Raw genomic sequence first — 20,437 nt, 5'->3', positions numbered from 1 at the left:
GGGTGTGAAGGAACATGCCTTCAGATGTCATTTTGTAGTGAGATTAGCTGTTATTTCAGTCTGGAGGGAACTGAGCTGGCATCCTCCAGGAGTGAAGATAACAGCTGAAGTCCAAAACCTGAGCCTGGTGACCACATTTCAGGTTATTATTGCTTAATTTTGCCTCCCAAAATGGGCAGCAAAGAATCAAATTATGTAAAACAACATGGGAAAGCAAGTAGCCATTGAAGACTGCTTGGGAGGGTGAAAAGGTTATTAAACAGGAAGCTCTCTCAGGAACTGGGGAGGAGAGGGGAACCATGAGTCTGGAAGGATCAAGCACATTTTTCTGGTGTCAGACTTCTGGGATAAAGGGGTTCCAGCCTTTCTGAGCAAAGAAATACAAACCTCACCTGTAAGGGTTTCTGTGAGCAGCGGAAATCCTCCCGTGTGGCAGGCACACAAAGCCAAAACCAAAAAGCATCACCCCACACCTCTGCACCCCGCTGTCAGTGCCTGCTTTGGTTGTCTCTGACCCCAGGGGCTCACAGTCCCCTCATGGCTGCCAGGGACACATGTCACAGCCATCAAAGTCACGTCTGGGACTGCAGAGAGGTAGGGTTGGCTGTTGCTGTCCCAATGCTGGGAGAGAGCAGGCAGTGGAAGGATCAGGCCCTGCCAGGGCACAGAGCTGTCCCTACACTCTGTGTGGGGAACAACTCCTGTTGCTCTTGTCAGCAACATAGTTCACTACACAGAAAAATGAAGCCTGGAAATGCCTTACGCTCAGGAGCTCATTTTTGCAGAGAGGAGCTGTAATCAGAAGAGGGAAAGCTGCTGATCCTGATGGTCTCAGCCCATGCAGCTTCCTTTTTGTTAATGCTGGCACGCAGGAGGAGCAGCCTCCTTTGCAGAGCATTAAGAGGACTTGAGAACCCCAGAACGGTGCACTTGGAATGAGTCACTGAATGCATTTGGGAGGGCATCAGCATCCTTGCTGCTCATGTGATTACAGCTCGTTTGAGAGCATTAAGCTCCCTCCCCACAAGGAATTTATCATCTTCGAAGGCACCACATGAATCTGCTCCCTTTTGCCTCCATAGCCAGCTGGGAAATGAGAGAGCATGCCCCTCTGCCATTTCCCAAGCAGGCTGTATTTGTCCTATCTCACGAGGGAGGAGAGTATCACTGCCTGAGCCGGGACTTCCTCTCCACTGCTGCAGCTGTGCTTAGTCCCAGCCCATCAGGAAAACAAGGACATTACAATCAGCACTGAAGGGAGGCTTCATAAATGGCAAAAGAAAGGGGAAGCAAGGCCTCCCTAGGGGGAAAATTCCCACAGTTAAATGGTAGGAAAAGAAAGGGCATGTCTGTGAACTGGTTGAGGGTTAAAAGCAGCCTTGCAGGGGAGCATAAAATACTCATCTTATTTGAAACAGGAGGAACAGTGACTGCCCAAAGCTGCACCCTTGCAGAAACTGCTTACCACTACAGCTGTTTTCCCCTTTATTCCTGAGCAAATTGTGCTGATCACCTGGCCACCCCAGGAGCACAGACCCTGGGCTGAACTAACTGTAGCTAAGGGCAATTAGCACGGCTGAAGTCTCCAGGTCCAAAGCGAGACAAGCCTGTGCCCCTGTCTCCAGAGAGGGGGGAGCACTCAAGAGACCTGAGACTGTGGGGATGCTGTAAGATGGCAGCTGCACCTTGAGCACAAACACTGCAGAAGCCCTTTCAAAGAGAAAGAGAAATCGCTCTAAAGCAATAGCTTCATGCTTGGAAACACTGTGCTCCATTCATGCCAAACACCACCCCAGGACAGTATTGCAGAAAGGATGCTAATTTCCCTCTGGGAAGGGGTGCTGTGGCCACACTGCACTCCTAAGGACACATAGGGGACCAGGACACCCCCTTCCTTCTCGTTTTGTGCTCCGACTTCAACTCACTTCTCCTGGAAATGGGGCTTAGGAGGAGATCTCATAAATGTACACAGTCACATTCCTGTCTTACCCAATGCATCCCAGGAATGCACAGCAGTCCCACAGCGGGGCACTGCTCACCCCCAAGCCAGCCGGCTCTGTCTGCCCTGCCCAGGCAAACACGCTCGGGGTGTTTTTGGCAGAATCTCCGCTCAGAGCCCAGCGCAGGACAGGTCAAGCTGTCAGCCTGTCCTGCGTGCAGCACTGCAGTGAGAGCCGGGCCCTTTGCTGGGCTGGAAGGCGCTCCCTTCCCTTCCCTTCCCCTTCCCTTCCCTTCCCTTCCCTTCCCTTCCCCTTCCCTTCCCTTCCCTTCCCTTCCCTTCCCTTCCCTTCCCTTCCCTTCCCTTCCCTTCCCTTCCCTTCCCTTCCCTTCCCCTTCCCTTCCCTTCCATTCCCTTCCCTTCCCTTCCCGTCCCCTGTCCCGTCCCCTGTCCCGTCCCCTGTCCCGTCCCGTGCGGGATTCCCGGGGCCGGGACACCGCCGTGTCCCCGTCGCCACCGCGCGGCCGCGCCCCGCACTGCGGGCGGGGACACCGCCGGTGTGGAGCATTCCCACCCCTACATTCCCGGGGCATTCCCACCCCTACAGCCCGAAGGGTGACGATGGAACACGGCATCGGTCTGCTCCGGCTTTTCGACCTGCCCCTGGTCAGCTCAAAATCATGGAGATTCTAATAGGACACCTTTATAACCCTGTGGCAGCTAATAATACACGAATAACTATCAATACTAACTAATAAATCTGCTATTCATTCTAATAAATAATCATAGTTTTAGGCTGAAACAGGTGATGATACTACTGGAGCCTAAAACATAAGATTGTAAATAGAATTTAACAGATCCCAATAGTAGATTTTTTTATAATTGCATTAATAGCTAATACCAATATTATAAATCCTAATGCTTACAGGAGATTATAATAAACACTAATAAAATACATGAATACTACTAATTAATAATAAATAACAATAAAGCTAATAACCACCCCTGTCACTACCCTGACAGGACAGAGGGCAAATGATGGGTGACACTGCAGGCCACTGGGTGACCCTGAGGCCTTGGACTCCCCTGGACTGCACTGGCAGCTTTTGATCCATTACACCAAACTGCACCTTCTCATTAGGCCCAAGCTCATAATAATAAGCCCCATATTCTCATTTGACCCCTTCATCAATTATAAGAACCACAAATGCCCTCAAGTAAACCCTACCAGGGACTCAAATGACCTCAGGTAACCCCCGTGACCTCAAGAACCCCTCTCAGGGACTCAGTGACCTCAAGTAACCCTCAACAGGGACCCCAATGACCTCAAGTAAGCCCAAATGACCTCAAGTAACTCCTGTGACCTCGAGCAACCCCTGAGGTTCTGTGAGCTCTCAGAGGGGAGTAGCCTGCAGCACTCCACACCACATCATAACCAGGCTGGTAGGGGCAGGGATGTGAAGCAGAGTCCCCCCAGCTTCCTTCCCTGCCTGGTCCTTCCATTCATCTTCTCAAGGAGCTGGCTCCTCAGCATCAGGATCTGAGCAAGCCAGAGAACTCACCTGGCTCATGGAAGCCCTTCAGTTGTGCCACACACAGACAGTAGAGAGTCTTAAGCTTTATTTTTCTATTGGCCAGCAACTTAAACTGGGTTAAAAAAAAACCAAAAGTGATTAATATTGTTACACAGAGAAAAAAGTATAAAACAACTCAGTGGACACAAGCCAACTTACTTTATGTTTCATTCTTCCTGGCCTCTCCCAACCCTGTACAATGTATTTGAAGGGAATGGGCAATGGCAGCTATGAAGATATATTTAAGAAATCAGAAATATTGCTTCAAGCAACATGCTCAATATTTTCCTCTTAGTTAGTAGTCAATATTTGTTAAGGAACTCTACTATAAAACAAGAAATAATTTAGAGATTTCTCCTTTAGATCATTACAGAATAATTTAGATTTCTTTCCTTTCTTTCTTACTGTTGTGGAACCAAGAATACACCTCAGTTCCTCCACCTCTCTTTCTGCATTAGTTGAAGATTATTTCATAGGACTGATAATGGAGGAGTTTCAGATTGACGTGCTCTGAATTTTAACATGTCACCCCTTTAGTGCCAGTCCACAATTTCTGCTGTGTGAACCAAAACCCCCAAGATGCTGCATGACCCTTTGCTGGTCTGATGATTCTGCTTATGTTGGCTATCTGCTGTCAGGGGCTCAGCCAGCACTGCTAAAAGGCCAGAAGAGAGAAAGAAATTTATTTACGAAGGGTCTGAGCTTGTCTTCACTGCTCAGAAACTCCCCTTTCTGCTGCTTCATGAGTGTAACAGGCATACCAGGATGGAGGGAACAAGACAAGAGGAACACAAGATCCTGTGAATTCAGGCTATGATCCTGCTGGCATCAAGTCCATGGCAATGTCTGTGTCCTCTATGTGTCCAGGACCCCAGTACAGAGAAAATATTTAACTAAAACCTATTCCTCAGCAGCAAACAGCTAACCGAGCACTACCAATTTACCAAGTACACTGGGGAAACTAGTTGAAACTGACTCTCCTGACTTTCTTGGCAGTAACCAGGAAAGTGAGCTCCAGAAAAGCCAGAAAACCCTCAGCTGATTAACAAGCTATTTGGAGGCTGAAAAACATCGCTCTATATCCATTTCCTACTGAGGGAGGTAAACCTGGAGGTTTTAGTTAGAAAAATCAAACCAAGGGAATCAACATCTCAACATGTAACAGATGAAAAAGGCATTTCCACTAACTAAGCAGGCCAAATGGTAGCAAGATATGGCAGCCTCACAAAAAGACCAGTTCTTCACCAAACCTCATCAGGGGATAGGGAGCTGGAAATGAGTCCTCACTCAGGCTGGAAACCAGTCAGTAAAACAGACAAGACCCAAAAAAGGCAGTCCATCATCTTTGCTCCAGAACTGCTGGGAAGCAAAAGGCTTCTTGTGGCTCCTAATGGCACTGTGTTGGAGGAGGCTTCAAGGAGGAGAAGGAAGAATTGCTGAGAAATCCTAAGGCACCCACAACATCTTGGCAACATGAGTGTCACACCTAGATTTCTGCTGCACCAAGTTGTGCTACTCGTCAGCAGGGCAAGTAGCTCCTGCTCCCAGTAACCAGGCAGGCATCCTCTCTGGTGGAGAACAGCTGTGTTGGGACATTGGTGCACACTTGGCAGGAGGGAGAGAGAGAGATCTTCCATGTATGAGAAGCTCAGCTCTGGCTCCAGCTCAGTGCAGAACCATCATCTGTGCTCACAGCCAGTGCCCGGTACTGCTGAGCCACTTCTCAGGAGAGCAAACCATGATTCTTCTACAGCATCCTGATAACTTTGTACTGGCCCAGGAGAAGCCTCAAGGGAAATGGCCTTGGATAAATCTTGCTTTGTAGTTATATCAAGGGACTGTTGTGTTAAAGCTTCTAGCAGAAGATCCACAGCTTTTTTGTTTTTTGACACTGAAGAGGACCCGCTGAACTTCCAGCTGCCTTGTACACAACAGGGAGAGTGGCTTTCCCCAGAGGGGCAGGTAAGGCAGTGCATGGTTCTAAAGGCATTCAATTGCAGAGCCAAGTCCTCAGTTTACAGACACTTTGGTGGTGGTGGTGGTGGAGGAAAGTGGTCAGGTTTGGCAGGTGCTAAGGGAAGTGGCAGAGGGGGAGCATAAGAGCTCTCACAGCTATTAATATGGTTCTGACTTTAAACTCTTGTACAAGCAGCAGGTGAAAATCATCCCAAAGATCTGTAGTGTAAAGGGAAGAAAGAAATACATGAAAACCATAGAATGGATGCAGTGGAATCAGCAACTTGCAAATTAACAGCTCAGATCCACACTGGAGTGTCAGGCAGCTCCTGCCTGGGGATAACACACTCCAGCTTGCAATAGGCAGCAGGAAAAAACAATCTGTGCTAATCCTTGTAATTAACCACCAGTAGCTTCCTGGGGTGTAATTTGGCTGCTTGCCAGAACAAAGGGGAAGATGAGGAACTCCCAGACACATCTGCATCATCAAAAAAAGAATATCCTGTGCCATCCCCTTTTAAAATAAGAGTGCATGACATTCACATTCTACACCTTGATTTAACACCCTCTCGTAAATCATTTCAGACCCACAGGGCTGTTCTTCAATGTGACACAGCTGAAGGAAAAATTCTGGATAACTCGAGAGATAATCCTTAGGACCCCGGGTGGGAAGGTCCCTGCTGCAGGGCAGGCAGTTATGGGACACAGCCACAGGAGGGCTTCCTCGGGCTGCCGAGCCATGGCAGAACAGCTCCTTCCCTGCGGCCCTGCTGGATACGTCACCTGCAGGGAATTCAACAGACTGGCACAAAGACTTTTGCTTCTTTGAACCTGGTGAATCCTCGGGTCCCCGAAGTACCTGGCAACTTCGTGCCAGGCAGGGAAGAGCAATAAAACATCTTTTTTCCATCCCTCAGCTCAGGAGTTCCTTCAACTTCTCCCCAAAAACTCCCCTCAGCCCTTTTTACCTGCACACAAGCAATGCTGATGCCCACCGCCCCGATAATTTTCAGATGTTCTTGAATGAAGTTTTCCAGCTTGGTAATGCAACCACTCTGCAGAGTGAAAGGAGGGACATGGAAAATCAGCTTCATTTTAACCTCTTGCCCATTTTAATCCAATGTTTGCAACCCTTGAAAGCAGCACTTTAAAAAGTGGTGTCTGTGAGCAGTGGTGTCTCCTCCTCCAATATCTCTGGAAAAGCTAAGCAGATGATGTGAACTGAATCATGCCTGGTATTGCTCAGGAACCTCTGAACAAACCCAAGGTGTCTGCTGGCAGTGCAGGACAAATGCAGAAGAACTGACCACATCACACACAGAGTGTCATTCTTCTCTCAGGTATGTGGAGAAAGATTCACTCACTCACTGCCTAGCTCCTGCCTGGAGGGGATGTTTATTCCTGTGAGGCCAAAAGGCCAAGGAAATGCTGCTAAGTGCATCCAGAACCAACAACCTTAACATAACTGAAACCTTTTAAGAGTAAATTCTTCCCACTGCTATTTGTTACAGCTTGGTTATTGAGTTTTGGAATGAACCTGGAAAGCCAGGCTCTGACTCTGCCTTGCAACTGTCAATCAAGGACCAGAAATATTTCCATTTGCAACTCATGGAGTAATTCCAACCACAGGAAGCTGTGTCAAATGTAGGACGTGCATCCAAATCTCTTGTCAGAACTAACAACCTCTCCTGCTTCGCCCCATAATTAATGTACCCAGTGGTAACAAACATAATTATTTTCCTCTATATCTACATATTAAATAACAATCTACAGAGCTAAACACTCATCTAAAGAAGTGAATTCTACATTCCAAGGAATGTTACTGACTTTGAAGCCTACTGACAGTTTGCAGTAATAACCCAACACCATCACTCCCTGCCCACCGCCTTTACTTGGTGACAGGTGGCTCTGAAGCCCTTCTGCTCCTTACCTCCTTGTAGATGTTGGAAGGATGGTCTCTTCTGCCACACAGGTTAGTGATTGTCTTACAGCAGCTGTCTGGGACTTTCCTCCCGCTGGCCTCTGGAGATTTGATCCACAGGCTGTCGGCCCAGTCCGTGTAGTTATTGCTCCCACAGCACTTGAACTGCACACACAGAGAGCAAAGGCTGAGCCTGCAAGAACTGCAACCTTTTTGTCCTCCAGCCTCCCACACCAAGCCCTGGGCTTCACCCTCCTTTGCTGACACTCCAGCTATCTCATGGGTTTGTTTTGTTTATAATTATTAGTGACTTTTGTGTTAAGAGTTCCCCAAATGGCCATTTAAATATCAAGTTCATCCATCTTTCAGCAGCTGTGACTTTTGTTTACTGCTGGGACAAACTGTAACCAGAATGCACCTGCAGCTGCCTCAGCTCATAACTGTGTGTTAATGATGCAACAAGATAAGTTTAATTACCAGTTACCATCACAAATGCACCTGCTATGGCACTATGCAAAGAGCAGTCCCTGTGCTTTGTAAATGCCTATGCACAAGGGCCTTTTCTGTGGGGAAAACCTGTCAGAACTGTGTCAGCCCTAACCTGAACCACCCCTGAGCCAGGCACAGAGAACAACAGTGGCAGGAGAGTTCTTCTTTCATTACATCTTGCTCTCTAGGGTACTGAAAAGCTTAATGAAAAATGTCAGCAATTTCTCCAAAGCTTTGAACTGGGAAAGCAGAAGCAGCTGTCAGAGTGACTTGGCAGCTCCACTTCACTGGGAGCAGTTCAGATATCATTTCCCCAGTGTGACTGGTCATGCAATTCAGTGATCATACATACAATTCTGCCAGTTGTATGGCATGGCTCAGGCCTTGCACTTCACCCAGTTTTATCTTGAATCAGAACATACACTCAGCTTACAGAAGAAATACCTGCAGGTTGGACGTCAAGAGATGTCTTTTGTGTGCTTGGTTTTAAGCCCTGAAGTTGCATTAATTCTCTTTGCCTCCAGAGACACTCACCTCCTGCTGCAGTTTGTCCACTGCACTGGTAACACTCTCTTCTCCCTCCTTCCGGTACTTCTGGGTCATGGTGTTCTTCAGATTTTGTTTCAGCTCCAGGCTCAGCTGAGTGGAAGAGACAAATGGGATAAAATCACAAGGCAAACTCATTCCTCAGAACGACCCAATGCCCTGCATATATTCCATTGCTTTTGCTCCAAGAGAGGGATGGAGAACCTAGTGGAAGCTACAGCTTCCTTCAAGATTGTCCTCCAAGGCTGGACTGGACAGGCTTATTTCCAAATGATTACAGATCAGACCTCTGCTTTAACAACTGCAGGGAGGTGCTTTGGGATCAAATTTCAACCTGTGTTACATCCTCACATTGTTTCTCACCTTGAATGTGCAAGATTGCCAAGACATGCCTGCAATGAAAGGGAATACAAAAGTGTGCCTGCTTAAACATGAATATGCCTGTGAGACCATGTGCAGTCTTCTCCCTCTAATGCTTGTAAAAAAAATGCTAAAAATTCTATTTTTGTAAAAAATACAAATCACTCTGTCAATGAGCAGGAAGAAATCAAGAGTTCTTGGCATGATGGACTAAAGCCACATAGACCAAAGACCTCTTGTATCATCTTGAAAAAAGATGCCACAGGAGAGAATTAAATGTGTGATTGCAAAAATCACTGCAAGGCCTTTATTGATATAGAGAGACAAAGTCTGATTTTGCAAGAGCAGAATTTCTGAAAGCATCATCATATACCACTGGCATGTTCAAGTGATTGGATTCAAACACTTATTTCTGTGGAGACTCTTAATCTAGCTGAATTCTTTTCATCCTTTGCTGACAGCCAAAAAGTGCCAAAGAACCACTTTTTTTTTTTTTTTCATACTGGTTCATGCAGCAACACTGCTTTAGTCCAGCACCTTTGAAATTCCAAGGCTGCTATACCAACATAAATAATGCCAACATGCATTTTAGATGGAGTCAATGGAATAAACCACTGAGCAACATCTTTATATACATTTTATTCTACATAGTAAGGAGTAAATGAGAGGTCAAACATCTGGTTATACTAAACTGTGCAAAATACATTCTGGAGTTTATTCTCCCTTTGAAACACTGCTTTCTCCAATCCCAGGTGCCAGGTGGGGACAACACCTACCTCACAGCGATGATATGAGGCATCATTCATTCATATTTGAAAAATGCTTTGAGATCTTGGGCTGGGAAGCTTTATGGAAATGCAAAGGACTTAGCATAATAGAAAAAAAGGAAAAGGTTCAGCAAGGAAGGCAGAGGCAAATAAAGAGGAGAGTCCGTTAGCAAAATTATTACTTGGGAGAAAAGCAGTTACCTGCGGGCCCGCGGGGAAGAACTGCAGCATGGAACAGAGATAAAGAACCAGTTTAGACACACACATGCAAGCCTTAGACACCAAAGCAAGGGCTGAAATAAAAACAGTGGCAAACAGAGCAAGCAGCCTGCAACCAAGAGAGAAGCGAGATTTATCAGCCAGAGGGCAAAGGGATGTGCAGCTGTTGATCAGAGATGCACTCAAGTGATCTAAAGCACTCAAGGGTACAGTTCTGAATATGCTGTCTCTTATTTCAACCCAGGGATCAGCTCCCCTTCATCCACTGTCACATATGAACATCATGCCTTTGCACAGATGGATGGACAGATCCTGGCTTCCTGCCATGCCTGCCAGGACTGATCTTTTCCTGTTAAATATGCACATTCATACCCCAGATCCCTCCTGGCAGGAGCCAGTACACTTCTTTGGCTCCTTGCAAACCACCAATGCCCATCCAAGGCAAAGCACAGAAGGTCCAAGAGAAAATGGAATGGCAAGGAGTCCTGCCAGTGAAGTCAACAAGATAGGATGTTCAGCTGCTTTTCAGACAGCCATTTGATAACAATCCTAATTTGCCACTTCCAATCAATTTCCAGACATGAGAGCAACTTTGCAGGCTGTTTGTGCCTTGCTGGTTAAACTCCCTTTGAAAGCAAAGTGATGAATTAAGCTCTGCTCTCGGCAACTGCAATAAGTGCCAAGCCAGACCTGCAGCTGTAGGGAGCCTGTCCAGTGCCTCCAGCCCCTCAGCTGTGCTGCTCAAGTAAAGCTCTCAAAAAGTTCTTGACCTGAAAGGACCTCTCAGCTGGTTCATTCATTACCTTTGCTGGATGCAGCAGGAACTATTCCTGTGTCCTGAACATGGTAAAGTGGCACTAACGTGATTTCAAGTTGTTTGCACTATGCCTTGAAGGCTTGTCAGAAGAGTTCTTAGATCTACACAGCCTCAAAAACTGTCTTCTACAAGGGTCTGCAGAAAAACAGGGCACAAAGTGCACCACAGGAAGGAGCTCAGCAGCAGGGCTGAGCAGCCCCTTGGAGTAATGACCACCACTTTGTCAAAACCAGTAAATAATCCAAGGTCTTTCATATATGAAGGGGAGTGAGTAGGTGAACCACAATCAGACCTATCTCCCAGGCATCCAGGTCGAATTTTGGCTGGAGAAATGGGATGATAACAAACTGCTCTCTCTCACTTGTTTGAGTCTCCAAAGACTAATATCCACTCACCTGCTGGTAGTAGATATAGGCCAGGATTCCTGCAATGATCTCCAGGAGAAAGATGCATAGCAACAATATGAAGTACTGTAAAATAATGGGAAAAAAGACATTAGAACAGAACATAAGGAGATGCCAGGAGGCAGCTTTACTTTACCTGGTAAAATGCCTGACTCTGTCCTCACCGATGCTTTTCTGCAGCAGTGCTCAAAAGCAGGGGCTGGGATTAAGACTTCAATAGGGTAGGAAAGGAACAATCCCACAGATTAATAAAGAACTACCAAACCACAGAATAACTGAAGACAAGCAGCAGAAAGTGTAAGTTTAACTCACAGAACCAGAGGGATACAGAGAATGGAAAAGTGCAGGCAACCAAGATAAGATCACTGTACAAAAGAAACCTAGATAGATAACCTAATGACTATACTCAGTACCATAGAAAGCATCTGATTCTGACATCAACACCAAAAAAAATTTAAACTTTTGCTTCTTTTGTCATTGTTTAGGGCATTTCACCAAGTTACTAAGGAGCAATATATGTTATAAAGATAACTCAATAAAGCCACAGAGGGCCCATTTCACCAAATATACAGCACAGCAGCTAAGTATAAAGCATCATTTATGCTCCCAGTGACTTCTGCAGGGCTCAGCCACAGGGCACTGTAGAAGTGGATGGACTTCAGCACTGATGCACAGTCAGCACTGGGACTGTATGTGCTCCTGAAATGGGCTCTAGATGGAAAAGCTCTGCATCTCAAAACCAAAGTGAGAAGAACTCTTAAAAGACTAATAGGAGAACACGACTATTTCCTAAAAGGGCTTAGTGGCAATGAAGTGAAAAGGGTGAGTCCTGCTTACTACAAGGAGAATCAAATGGGCAGTACAAAAGAACTGTTTGGGAGCCCTGTTCTATTCACAAACAAATAAGAAAGCCAAACCCATGAGGAATATGTTCAGTAGATTAAAAGGACTAGGCAGGCCTGAAAAGCCAGGGTGATGCATACACTTCCTGCTTAGGGTCCAAGACAGCTTTTCAGGGAGAACCCCTCTCCTGACAAACAGCCCCTGCCTTGCTCATGGTCAGCAATTAAGAGTTTCTTTACAGATCTAGGCTGTTCTGTGACTGCTATTAAATTAATCTTCCTGTAGATAAAGCTGAAGAAACCCCAGTTCCAGCCATAGCTAAGTTCCTGTAAGAGCTGGCTTCTCCAGTACAGAGTAAAAAAAATATCTCCCATTTTCTGTTTTACCATCAACACTAAGAAAGGTCTGTTACCAACAGATGAGGCAAATGGCTCCCTACAAATGTAACTGGACATCGAACCTGCACAAAAATGACAGTGAAGATCTGGACATAGCAAGGATGCCTTCTGTTGCACAAGGGTTACATCCCCACTGTGCACTCTTTTCACTAGGTATTTCCCAGGCCCTTCTGCAGGAGTAAAATGACACAAATGCTCAGGCTTCCTCCTCCACCCTGCTGGGCTTCAGCAGCTGCAAAGGAAGGACAGCTGGGTTTTATCTGCAGACCGGGCTTTAATCTGAGCACACAATCTCGGCCTTTCACTCCCCTGCCCCAGGCTCTCCCCTGCAGCCGCCTGTACAGGGTACCCATTCATCCCAGGGCAATGAGTCACACACTGGAGTGCAGGATAGCTAAAGGCTGCTCCAAACATTCCCAGGAGGCTGAAAAGGGGCAAGAAAGGGTTGGCAGCCCTTGACACAAAGGCCGGCTCTCTTTCCTTGGGACCTCGTTATGCTTTAACTAACCCAACATTATTTCTCTGCCAAGGAGGGGCAGGAGGATGGCAGGATGCTGAGAACAACCAATGAACTGGAAAGCTTCTTTATTTTTCCTTGCTCTGTGTGATGTCATATGCATTCAGGTAGAGCTAAAGTTATGTCACCACAAGCTCTCTGATCACTGTGCTGGCTTACAGTGGATAAAAACAAACACACATCCAGCAGACCTTACCAAATCTGAGTCACAAGTAAAACCTTGTGAGGGAGGTTAGTGCATCTACCACCCATGAACCCAACCTGTCTCTGCTGATACACTCCACCATTATCTTATTCTCATCCTTCCCTCAGGGCCACTTCCAGATACCATGCTGATATAGGGGAGCAGCAGCTTTTTTCTGGACACACACAGAGCACAGGGCAGCTCTCTCTGCTCTTCAGCTGTAGCTGCAAGGCTTTCCTAGACGTCTGCTCTGGGAGTAGGCCAGTTCTGGCTTGGAACTGTTGGGACATGCCCAACTTGTTTCCCAAGTCAGAAATGTGTGATCACCAGAAGCTCTCTAGCAAACACATGCCTGGACCTGGGTGGGCTCTGAGCAATATTTACCCTGGCTTTAGCTCCAAAACTGAGTCTCCTCAAGATCTAAAGAGCCCAAATTCCAACCAGTTTTGAGTGAGGTACCAAGTGTTTAAGTGTGTTTTCTCTAAATAATTACCTGGAAACATCTTTCTACTACCTGAAAAGAGATAGATAGCAATGATACTCCTAAATCAGCAACCTCACTTCAGTGGGAGGGTTCCAGGCTGAAATGCAGCAGCAACAGAAATCCTAATTCATGTGAGTTGCCTTCTCCCTGTCCAAGACAGCTGACTAGAAAAGGCAGTGCGAGGGGCCAGGCCTGAAGAAAGTCACCTTCTTCCTTTTTAAGCAAGATCTCCTATTTGACAGGTTTTTCCCTGGGACTCCTGCTGCATCTTGACTGAAGTATGATACAGCAGTGGTCTGTGTCCTTGTAATGAGCTGGACTGCAGCATCACAGCCAGCCAGGCTGTAGATCCACTGCCTTGCCTCCTGGAGCCAGAGAAACTCCACCTCTCACTGGTTGTCCAAGCCTTAACAGCACGTGGTTAAAGAAGGCCAGTAAGAAATGACAAAAAAGTAGCACAGCTGTCAGTGATGAGCAATGCAGTACTATGAAAAACCTTGAAGTGGGCTCATAAAACTCAGTTACATACAAGGCAGAAAAAAATTTCACAGCTTCCCAACTTTTCAGGAGGAAAACAATCTAAAAACCAGATATGTATTTTACAAACAGCATCCAAAGCTGTCAGCAATCATTTTTTAAAAGCACCAAGGCAGCACTAGGCAGAGCACAGCTCTGTGCTGCTTATACTGCTCCCTCCCATATTTACAGGGGTCTCTTGTACAGAGGCAAAGTGGGACAGGCTGGCACAGCCCCTGGGGTGACTGTGAAGCTGTCAGGATTACTGTCTGAGCTCAGAGCTGGCAGAGGCCCCCAGCCAGGCTCACCCAGCCCTGGCAAGCACAGCCCTGTCTCAGATTACTCAGGGCAACCAAAGCAGAGCTCAAGCAAGAAGAGACAATAGGTCTGTCACAACCAGCCACTCTGAAAGGACGCGTGGTGTAAGGAGACAGAGTGACCTTTTATTCCCAAGAGACAATTATTAATTTTCTATGGCAGAATAACAAAGAAAACTCCACTGGATTTTCATACGTAGCTTCTGGCTGAGGGAAAAAGACAAAGGGAGATCTCTTTGGCATGGAGAGACAGTGAAGCAAGGCCAAAACCAACTGCTACAGACCAGGAACCCACTGAACAAGCATCAGAAATGCACTCACTGTGTCTCCCTCTATATTTTATTCTCCCTCGCTCACCCTACTCTGCCTCTCACAGTGATTATCAAGTCTGCACAGCAGTGAAGCATCAGGCTTGCTCACAACTCTTCTTTCTGCTCCTCTATCCAAACTAAAGGGGAGACATGGGGTCAGCCAGGTGAACGAGGATTTGTAAAGGGAGGAGCTGGTGGCTGAAGTATTTTTTTCTGTACCTGTGAAAGCCAAGAGCCAAGGATTGTTATTTCAGTCACTGCACTCACCACTGCAGCCCAGACACTAAAACAGACTGCTGTCACACTACAGACTGAAAGGGAGATTTGAGAGGGAGCAAGCAAAATAGAAACCTCAGGGCTGGTAAAAAACTTCATTGTAGGTGGGTGAGCAGGGAGCTCAAGAAGTAACACAGAGAAAGCTGTAAAAGAAGCAGCAGATTATCAAAATAGTATGGCTCTTTTTTTGTGGAAGCAAGACTAAATTAATTATTTTGAAATTGAAGAAAATATTGGAAATTTTCTGATCTTTGACGACCAAGTGAAAAAGTGTATTAATCTGGCTTGAACCTAATGTCATCAAAAGCTAGTTTCATTACAAGTCTCTCATACTTTCCTCCCTCTTCCCATTTTCCAAACCAGAATATAGAATGGGCAAGGAAAAAGGAAGAGACAAAAGCCATAAGATTTTGTATTGAATAGTTTCAAATAGATGTTCTCACACAAAGCACAGGTATTACAACTACACTTTTTACTCTTGAATCATGCAGCACACTCTTTGTGTGGATGAAAGAAAATGCTGCTGTCTCTTGGGACATGGACAGCACTGCTGCTAGGAGCTGGACACCTTAGTGATATTTGCTCTAGGACAAACAAGGCTTGTGCACGACACAACCAAGATGCTTCTCCCAAATAAAACAATCAAGCAAAACTCACCACTCGTAGCAAATTCCGCCGCTCTTTGAAGGTGGCACAGCACCCAAGGATGCCAGTGACCATGACCACCACCCCAGCCACCACCAGGATATAAGCAGTTGCAGAGTATGTGCTGGAGGACAGCAGGCTGATGTAGTCACTCTTCTCAGCCAGGGTCCAGGTGCCCACTGCCATCACAGCCCCTCCAGCCAGCTGGGGAGAGAGAGAAGCAAGGAAATGAAGGGCAACTGAGGCATGAACTTCCTCACCGCCCACAGCAACTGGACAGGGACAGCAGGATGTACCACAGCTCCATCAGATAGCCAAAGATGATCTACATTAAAAGGTGGACTAACTGGGACTGGAACAGGTCTTGAGCTTCAAGACACCCAGTTCAGCACCCCAGGCAGCCTGAGATGGGAGCTATCTAAACCATCCACCTGTGTACAGCAGTTTATACTCAGAGCAGAGTCTTCCCAAATGTAACCACCCTGCGTTTTGGGCAAATAAAACATATCAAATCTGACCAGCCTGACTGGCTAAACTAACCCTTGTGACAAGTGAACACAGAGAATCCAACCATATCCCTAGCAGTCCCCTCTCTCTTTGTAAGTCTTCAGCTTCCAGAGGGTTTTAGGCAGCTTCTGGTAAACTCAGCTTTTCTTAAAGGTCTGATCTGGACACTCCATTGCTCTGTCCCATGCACTGAAATAAAACACAATCCTCTGGCATCAGTAACTTTCGTGGTGGAAAGTATGACTCTAAGAAGATCCACTCTATCTAAGAAGGTGTGTGTCATCTGCCAGCACTCCCTCTGCCATTTCGAGAGGAGGAATGGCAAGACAGTGGAGCCCTCAGGCTCCTGGAAAATGTAAACCAGGTGAAAAATCAAGGCTTATATTCAGGCTTCCTGTCATTTTCTCTGTTTGGTAACATGACCTAGAAACAGCCACATGCTACAGTGTCAAACCATAACTACTGCAGCCTGAGAAGCCAAGCCCGAGGGGTGACATTTCACCCAACAGGACAAAGGCTGTGTCCTATTGATGTCAGCCCTTCTTCCCAAAGACCCCATTACACCCAAGATTTCTGCACTCCTGACTCCAAAATTGCAGTGCCACCTCATTGCCTCTGACACAGACTGAGTTTTCTTACCCAGAAAAAGAAGTTGAAGATGAAGAGAAGGTACTTCAGACAGATGGTCCCACATGTTTCCTTCTTTTCTGTATACTCACGCATCTTTCTGGTTCACTAAGTTCCTAAAAAAAAAAAAAAAAAAAATCAAAAAACCCAGAACAAATCAGAAAAGCTTGAGTCAGTCAATCACACCACCTCTCCCAGAAGGCCAGCATTACTATCCTCCTCCTGCAAGATCTAACACTTGCAATCTTTTGAAGTAAGCTGGCGAACAAGCCATTCAGCTGACTTCAGGGACACAGGACAGTGTTTGCTCAGATGAAGAGCTCTCCTATCCATTTGGGTGACCTACACACAAGATCTTGCACAGTCCCAGGCCTGTTCTCCAGTAAATCCCAGTCTGGCTTCTGCAGCCTGTAGCTGCTGTTCTGAAGGTGGCAGCAGAAACCTTGGTCTCCAATATTTATGGAATAATGTGTCTCCAAATAATATTATTTTCTCACTGGCATTAGTTACAACTGCCTTAAATAGATCCTTCTCTAAGTTTGGGCTATTTTTGATCTTTACAACTGTAACTGGGAACACACTTGTTATATGTTCAGATGTCCTATCCTTTTTGAACCCCGGCAGTCTGTTGGAGTAATTAATTCTCTTCTTCACTGCTTACTTTCCATGGCCCTTCTCACTGCCTAGCTGTCCCCCAGGGCACTAAGAGACTGTCCCAGCTACTAAGAGGAAGAAACACAACCCTTGGCTTCATATGATCTGACAGCATAAAAATGCCCCTGCAGATATGTAAGGAATGGGATTTTGTTGTGAGTCAGTCCCAGTGCAGTGTTACAGATCTGCTGCACCCTGGAGCACGTTTCTCACAAGTGGATCTGCAGCAAGCACATCTCCATGTTACTTCATTGCCCATTCATTGCTCAGACCTCAAAGTCTGATCCTCTCAAAAAAGTATTCTCATCACTGCCTGACCAGGCAGACAAGCACTGCACAGAGTATTGCTGCCAGCATCACCTGTGTGAGGCAGGATGCAGAAGTGCAACCAAATCCTCACCACTTGCATTCCATTAAAAAATCATCTCTTTCCTCCCACACCAGCCAGCAAGGAATGATGCAAATATTGTGCACCAACATAAGAGTGCAATGTTTTCCTAAACCAGCAATTTCCCTGGAAGCAGGCAGGCAAACAGCCTCTACATTTTTCCAGAGGCATGGAGTTCATGCTTAGTTAAAATACAAAACTTCTTCACACAAGTGATGCAAACTCCCTGCAGTGACCCACTGCAGCTACACCCAGCCATGCAGTACAGATTCATCTACCTTGGCAAAACACCTGACAGCAAAGAAAGTAAGAAATAGCTATACACAGCCAGGCTGCACACCAGGTGACTATCAGCATTGTCTTTGCCACCACACTTCTAATGTCTGGCTTTAGAACCAGATAAACCAAGCTGGGAACAGCGGTTGCCCATTCTGCAGCGTAACTGTATTTTATTTGCAGGAAACTATTTCCTTGTGCTTCATGCCAGCTCACTCAAAAGCCTCAGCCAGGCCCATGCTTTAGAAACTAACAAATGAAGCTAACAAGGAAAGCAAAAGTGTGAGCATGCCAACAGTCCCACCCATGCCCATCCCTGTCACCATTCCACAAGAAAACATTTTTCTCCAGAATAACAGCTGGAAAGAGCAGTTGGCAGCACTGGCAAAGGGAGCAGCTCTGAGGTGGTGGCATAGATGAAGGACAACAACTCTTCAGAGTTATCTCCAAAAGAGATCAGAATCTCCAGCAATGCTCAGATTAATTACCATGTTGCAGCACAAAAGGGCCCCGGGCTTTGGGAAGGAATGGATGCTGCTAGTACTGTATGCACTGACCAGGCTTGCAAATTCTCCATGAGAAGACGACCCAAGAACACAGCATTCATGGAAGGTGACAGATTTACAGTTCCCAAAGGCTTCATTAAGCCACAGAACAAGAATGGCGGCAGCAAGGCAGCCACACACTCCTGCACAACTCAGAACAGGAACCTCAGCAGAGATCTGAGAGGTCTTGCAGCCCCCCCTTCTAACATCAGGGCTGTATGCAGAGGAATAGGCACTGCAGACTTGCAGAGACTGACCAGGGGATGATAACCACACTTTCTGTCCTTAGGCTCCTTGGTCCAGTTTCCCTCTTGCTCCTGAGGATTTTAGGAACCAACCTGCCTTCATTCCTTCCATCCGTCCATCTGTTCATCCCCTACATATCACCATAGAGCAGGTGCTGAGCCCTAGAACGGGATACTAACTTGTCCCTCCTTCTGATCCAAGAACTCAGAAATCCCAGTCACAGCTCCATCTAGTCCAGGTGAGGACTGGGCAGATGCACAGCTGAGACTTGCACCAGATGACACACAGTCTGAAATCCCCCTCAAGACTGCAGGTCCTGCTCCACCCAGCACTGGGGACAGGCCTTTCAGGCAGCCTGGCTTTGCTGCTGGCAGGAGAGGATATGCCTGTTTCCAGAAAGCTGGCAGGGAACAGCTGCAGGTTTATAAAGCAGGGTGAATCACCAGAGATGGCAGACCATGAATCAGAAAGCAATCAGGGCTGTCTCCTGTTTGATCTATCCTTCCTAGCCAGGAGCAGAGCTGATGGCATTGGCTGCCTCTGCATGCTTAATGACTCACGCAGCCAACTATTGGGGAAAGGCAGCTCTCCAGACCCTCTTTTTGGAAGTCCTGTTTGTGCTCCTTGCCTCACACAGGGCGATCGGCTGCCTCCCATCACCTGCAAAGACAGGGTCAGGCTTCAGGGAGCTATCCTGGTCTTCAGGGAAAGCAAGAGAAGGCAGGACACTACAGTCAAATGCTTTCCACAAGGAGCCCTGGCAGCAGGAGGGGGGAACCACAATCTGCTTCCCAGGTTTAGGGTCACTTCAGACTCTGAGCCTCATGGTCCCAAAAAGCACAGAGGTGTTGATCAGTGTCACAGCACCTGGATGAACATGGGGACCTCATCCTGAATTCACTGACATAGCCAGGGTCTCTTGCCTTCAGTCATCCTTACAACAAACTCTCAGAACTAATATGAATCACTCTTGAAACCAGACAAGAAGCAGCAACACTAATTAACACACATAATTCTGTTCTATTTTAAACACTGAGAAAAAAACCTGTTCTGAATCATTATCAATAATTACACATGAACTCTCTGATGAACAGGAAATGGAAAGCTCTGCCACGGGAGTATATTTACAATTACATAAAAACATATTAATTAAACATGAACTTCATAACGGGAAGTACTTTGCTAATTGAAAAGGTGGTTAGAAGACTAAAAGTACTTCCATAATGAAGTTTACTTGGTCCAGTCCAACAGACAGTAGCTTCATCAGCAAGTTAAATTTCTGCAAACAATCAAGGAATACAGGCTGTGAAATTTAGTCACACAATGGAAAGAAGTATTTTTATGGAAGTCACGAGAATCAACAAGAGGTTCCTACTATGCCCACACACACTGCAACAGAAACAACAGAGAGCAATAATTCTCTAAAGAAAACAAAATGCATTAAGCTGAGAGGAAAAAAACAAGTGACAGAACCTGAAGATGAAAAGGAGGGGTACCAGTCTGAAGATTAATTCAAGAAACTGGGAGCTGAACAGCTTGAATCCAGCTTCCCACTCTGACACAGACTTTGTGCATAGACCTGGGCAAGTCCCTCAGTCTGACCCTTGCCCCTCTATTCCTCCCCAGTGCAAGACCCTCATCTTTCTCTAAACCCAGTGATTTTATGAGGATCTGCACTGAGAAACTCTGCTGCTGGAGGAACGCCAAGAAG

The 20,437-nt window shown here is 46.4% G+C and overlaps 1 protein-coding gene across 3 annotated transcripts in view; it reads right to left on the bottom strand.

Moving 5' to 3' along the window:
• Window positions 1-4,933: 4,933 nt before the first annotated feature.
• The window catches only part of CD151 (CD151 molecule (Raph blood group)), a 30,501-nt gene continuing 14,997 nt past the window's right edge, over window positions 4,934-20,437 (bottom strand). For all 3 annotated transcript variants that reach the window (XM_021555111.2, XM_021555114.2, XM_077784243.1), the window contains 7 exons: window positions 16,630-16,733; window positions 15,496-15,687; window positions 10,984-11,058; window positions 8,414-8,518; window positions 7,400-7,555; window positions 6,438-6,524; window positions 4,934-5,688 (listed from right to left, as the gene is read on the bottom strand). In XM_021555111.2, the coding sequence (XP_021410786.1) occupies window positions 5,629-5,688; window positions 6,438-6,524; window positions 7,400-7,555; window positions 8,414-8,518; window positions 10,984-11,058; window positions 15,496-15,687; window positions 16,630-16,713 (759 nt within the window). In that variant the 5' untranslated portion in view covers window positions 16,714-16,733 and the 3' untranslated portion in view covers window positions 4,934-5,628. The remainder of the gene's footprint in view (window positions 5,689-6,437; window positions 6,525-7,399; window positions 7,556-8,413; window positions 8,519-10,983; window positions 11,059-15,495; window positions 15,688-16,629; window positions 16,734-20,437) is intronic.

This window comes from Lonchura striata, chromosome 6 (genome assembly GCF_046129695.1).
Source record: "Lonchura striata isolate bLonStr1 chromosome 6, bLonStr1.mat, whole genome shotgun sequence".
Lineage (NCBI taxonomy): Eukaryota > Metazoa > Chordata > Aves > Passeriformes > Estrildidae > Lonchura > Lonchura striata.
The sequence above is the reverse complement of the archived record's forward strand: the minus strand, read 5'-3'. Positions and strand labels throughout refer to the sequence as shown.